At 56.9% G+C, this 4,895-nt stretch overlaps 1 protein-coding gene across 1 annotated transcript in view; it reads left to right on the forward strand.

The window, feature by feature from the left end:
* Window positions 1–2,444: 2,444 nt before the first annotated feature.
* ETH_00005965 (selenocysteine lyase, putative) overlaps window positions 2,445–4,895 on the forward strand; it is a gene marked incomplete at both ends in the record, with an annotated part of 3,408 nt that continues 957 nt past the window's right edge. Inside the window, 6 exons of the mRNA XM_013376206.1 lie at window positions 2,445–2,804; window positions 3,277–3,363; window positions 3,592–3,801; window positions 3,991–4,134; window positions 4,464–4,592; window positions 4,781–4,843. Coding sequence (XP_013231660.1) covers window positions 2,445–2,804; window positions 3,277–3,363; window positions 3,592–3,801; window positions 3,991–4,134; window positions 4,464–4,592; window positions 4,781–4,843 — 993 coding nt within the window. The remainder of the gene's footprint in view (window positions 2,805–3,276; window positions 3,364–3,591; window positions 3,802–3,990; window positions 4,135–4,463; window positions 4,593–4,780; window positions 4,844–4,895) is intronic.

The following is a 4,895-nucleotide window of genomic DNA, read 5'->3' on the forward strand; positions in this document are numbered from 1 at the left end:
AGGGTTTAGGGTTTAGGGTTTAGGGTTTACGCCGTCGAGGGAGCCAGTTAGATGGAGCGTCAGACCAGCAGCAAGAACAAAAAGCAACTCGCTGTTTTGTGGTTTGAGGTGTACGTACACCTGAAAGCTGTTTCCTTCTGTGGTCGCCACCTGCAGCATTAGGGTTTAGGGTTTTGGGTTCGTTGCTAGGGTTTTCGCAGGCTAGGGTTTGGGACTTCGAGTTCCTCATGGGGGCTGGAGACGAGGGTTTGCTGTTTGCTGCACCCGCTACAGTTTAGGGTTTTGGTCCAGGGGGTTGGGGTTTAGGTCTGGGGGTTTACGGTTTAGAATTTAGGGTTCAGGGTTTAGGGTTTAGGGTTTAGGGTTTGCCTGCGAGTCGAGAACCCAGTCCGTGGTGTCTGCCGCGGCTGCGCCGCTAGTTGAAGAGAAGGTAATCTTCTGGACTGCGTCCGGATGGAGAAACTCCAAACCACAAAACCCTGAATTAGGGTTTGGGGTTTGCGTCAAGCAGGGGCCCCCAGCCCCAGCGGAACCCCCCAAAACAGAAACCTCCGAAACCTCCAAGCTGCCAGAGTCTGCGGCAGAAGAGGCTCCGTAAAACCATCCTGCGGGCGCGACAAACCACAAATTAGGGTTTAGGGTTTAGGGTTTAGGGCTTGAGGGTTGCCTTTTCCACTGCTGCTGGGGAGCTAGCTACAGAGCCAAGCAGCTAGCTAGCTGCCCAGCTAGCTAGACATTTATTGACTGCTAAAGGGAATGCGTATCTAGCCAGCTAGCTAGCTAGCTAGCTAGCTAGCGGGCAAGCCAGCGAGCTAGCTAGCTAGCTAGCTAGCTAGATAGATAGCAAGCCAGCTAGCTAGCCAGCTAGCTAGTTAACTGGGCGTATCACTGGCTAGCTAGCGACTGTGGCTCCAGCTAGCCTGCCAGCCAGCCAGCCAGATAGCTAACAAGCTAGCTAGCCAGCCAGCCAGCCAGCCAGCTAGCCAGCTAGCCAGCTAGCTAGCTAGCTAGCTAGCCAACCAGCCAGCCGACCAGCTAGCCAGCCAACTAGCCAGCTAGCTAGCTAGCTAGCCAGCTAGCTAGCTAGCTAGCTAGCTAGCCAACCAGCCAGCCAGCCAGCCAGCTAGCCAGCTAGCTAGCCAGCTAGCTAGCCAGCTAGCTAGCTAGCTAGCTAGCTGCAGACTGACCTCGTTTGGACAGCGCGAGAAAGAAAGGCAAAAGAAAAATAAAAAGTTTTAAAAGAAAACAAAAAATCCAAAACGGAGAAAACCGCCGAACGGCGAAACGCCGGCACAGCAGCTGGCGGTGAACAGTGCTGCAGCCGTATATCATTCTAGGGTTTAGGGTTTAGGGTTTAGGGTTTGGGGTTTGGGGGGTTTGGGGCGGGGGTTGGGGCGCGGAGCCGCGGGCGAGGGGTTGGAAGATGCGGCGGAACCGCGGTATTAGGGTTTAGGGTCTAGCCGCTAGGGTTAAGGATTTAGCGGGTAGCGGCTAGGGTTTAGGGCTTAGGGTTTAGGGTTTTGGATGGCTGACGGTCCTCGGAGGCTACACAGTGGTCCATAGGTGCACTATGTCTAGCATTTAGGGTTTAGGGTTTAGGGTTCAGGGTTTAGGGAATAGAGGCTCATCCATTTATTGCAAAGCAGACAAACTCGCTAGCTTTCTTAAGCTGCAAAAATTATGGTTTAGGGTTTAGGGTTTAGGGTTTAGGGCTTTTGGGCGCAGCCGAAATGGCCGACGCCAGTCCCCTCAGTCCTGCTGCCGCCTTAGAGACACCCTAAACGCTAAACCCTAAACCCTAAACCCTAAACCCCAATACAATTATAGTTATAATCCAAGAACAAAGCTTTACAGCCTTAACTTGAATGACTGCAGCTTGAAGCCTAGGGTTTAGGGTTTAGGGTTTAGGGTTTCTTCACTCGATGGTGTCTCGGTCTGCCGCTTCCTTCCTGTTGTACCGAGGCCTTAAACCCTGAAGCCCGAACCCTAAACCCTAAACCCTAAACCCTAAATCTTCGTTTTGTTTCCGCTGAAATTGGACCCTAAGCCCTAAACCCTAAGCCCTAAACCCTAGATAGAGTGAGCCTTCGCCCCTCACCCCTAACGAAGTTGTCTTCCACCCCGTTAGCGGCCAGCAGCAGCAGCAGCAGCAGCAGCAGCGTGAGCTGCTGCTGCTGCTGTGGCAGCTTGGACTTCTTCTGCTGATGCCCGCTGCAGGAGCCACTGCACCAGCACCTGGAGAAACAGCAGCAGCAGCAGCTGCTGCTGCTGCTGCTGCTGCTGCTTCTCAGCAGCAGCAGCAGCTGCGGCACCCGGCAGCTGCAGCAGCAGCGGCAGCGTCGCCGGGTGTCCGCTGCATGGCTACAGGATGAACCACAACTTCTTGCTGCTGCGGCTGCTGCTGCTGCTGCTGCTGCCGCTGCTGCTGCTGCCACACTGTGTCGATGCCACTGTTTTCAAGCCCCCTCGCCAGTTGCTGCTGCAGCAACTGCAGCAACTGCAGCAGCAGCAGCGCAGCAGCAGTAGCTGCTGCGCAAAAGACAGACTCTTCTTCATTTGCCAGAGCTGTCCCTCGCTGCAGCAGCAGCAGAGGACACCGCCTGCAGCAGCAGCAGCAGCAACAGCAGCAGCAAGTAGAACAGCAACAAGAGCAGCAGCTGCTGCTGCTCCTGCTGCAGCTGGTGCGCAGGCCTTACCCGGGGCCTCTGCTGCAGCCGGCAGCAAACCAACAGCAGCAGCAGCAGCAGCAGCGGGACAGCGGGCAGCAACAAATGCAGCAGCAGCAGCAGCAGCAGCGGCAGCAGGTGAGGGGGAGCTGGGGCAGCTGCTGCGGCCTCTTTTCCCTCTCTTGAAAAAAAACAAAAAATTAATTCCTCTTGATAATGCTGCCACGGCCCACAAACCCTACACAGTCATCACGGTAAATCCTAAACCCTAAACCCTAAACCCTAAACCCTAATTCTCCTGCCACGGCCCACAAACCCTACACAGTCATCACGGTAAACCCTAAACCCTAAGCCCTAATTCTGCTGCTACGGCCTACAAACCCTACACAGTCATCGGGGGTAAACCCTAAACCCTAAACCCTAATTCTGCTGCCACGGCCTACAAACCCTACACAGTCATTGGGGTAAACCCTAAACCCTAAACTCTGCTCTCTGTGGCAGAGGAGTCCCAGTTGTCCTCTTTCCTATTATGCTGCTGCTGCTCCTTCTGCTGCTGCTGCTGCTGTTTCTACTGCTGTTATTTGTGCTGCTGCTGCTGCTGCTGCTGCAGGCCGAGTCTGAGGTGTACAGACGCCAGAATGCGAACGTACACCGCGGCGCCTATCGGCTGGCAGCAGCAGCAACAGACGCAGTAGAGGTAAACCCTAAACCCTAAACCCTAAACCCTAAACCCTAGCTTCGCCCTGCCCTCCGCCCCTGCACCGGCTACGGCCCGCGCTGCCGCCAGCCCCCAAACCCTAAACCCTAAACCCTAAACCCTAATTCGGCGCCGTCCAGCCGAGTCTGGGGAGCTGCTGCTGTCAAGCTCCCGCCCCAGAGTCTAGGGTGTAGGGTTTAGGGTTTAGGGTTTAGGGTTTGTGTGCAGCTGAAGCGCGGGAGCCTCGAGCTGGATGTTGCTGCTGCTGCAGCGCTGCTGTCCCCCAAAACCCGCGTTTTTGCTGCTGCATGCGTTTCCAACGTGCTGGGGTCTTTTGTGCAGCAGCAGCAGCTGCAGCAGCTGCTGCTGCTGGCCAGAAGCAGCAGCAGCAAAATCCTCACCGTGGTAGACGCCACGCAGGCGCTGCCCCACACACAAGTAAACCCTAAACCCTAAACCCTCAACCCTAGCTGCTGCAGCTGCTGCAGCTGCTGCAGCTGCATGCAAGGGCCCTGCGCTGCGCCACCTACATGCAATACAAGCACCGCGCTGCTGCCGCTGCTGCTGCTGCCGCCGCTGCTGCCGCTGCTGCCGCTGCTGCTGCTGCTGCTGCTGCTGCTGCTGCAGGTGCAGGCGAGGGCCCTTTGCTGCGACGTGCTGGTAGGCAGCAGCCACAAAATGTACGGCAGCAGCGGAGTGGGGCTGCTGTGGGGCCGCAAGGAGACACTTGAGCTGCTGCAGCCAGCAGCATTTGGGGGACAAATGATCCAGGCACGCTGCTGCTGCTGCTGCTGCTGCTGCTGCTGCTGCTGCTGGGGCTGGAGCTCCTGCGGCTGTTGCTGCTGCTGAAGCTGGAGCTCCTGCGGCTGCATTGTTGTTGCTGCTGCTGGCACTGCTGCTGGAGATCGTGCGGCTGCTGCTGCTGCTGCTGGAGCTCCTGCTGCTGCTGCCGCTTGAGCGGATTCTCAGCAGCGGAGTGGGGCTGCTGTGGGCCGCAAGGAGACACTTGAGCTGCTGCAGCCAGCAGCATTTGGGGGACAAATGATCCAGGCACGCTGCTGCTGCTGCTGCTGCTGCTGCTGCTGGTGCTGCTGCTGCAGCACGTGGGGTTTGAAGACAGCAGCTTTGCTGCTCCCCCCTGGAGATTTGAAGCTGGGACTCTTCCTCTGGCTCAGATTAGTGGTTTTGCTGCTGCTGTTGATTTCCTAAACGACGTCGGCATGCATAACGTGAGGGTTTAGGGTTTAGGGTTTAGGGTTTACGGGCGCAGCTGGAGGGGCACGTCTAAGCCTCTCTTTAGGCCTCAGGGTTTAGGGTTTAGGGTTCAGGGTTTGTTCCCGGGCAGGGCCACCGGACATGGTTCTGTGGTAGACGCTGCTGTAGGGTTTAGGGTTTAGGGTTTAGGGTTTGCGCGCAGATTGCTGCAGCGGACAGAGTGCTGTCGAAGCTGCTGATGGCGGCCGTGGCAGATTTGCCGCGCGTTCGAATCCTTTCAGTCAACCCCTGGCAGCAGCAGCAGCAGCAGCACCAGC

Source organism: Eimeria tenella, genomic scaffold, assembly GCF_000499545.2.
Source record: "Eimeria tenella Houghton genomic scaffold, Eth_scaff321, whole genome shotgun sequence".
NCBI lineage: Eukaryota > Apicomplexa > Conoidasida > Eucoccidiorida > Eimeriidae > Eimeria > Eimeria tenella.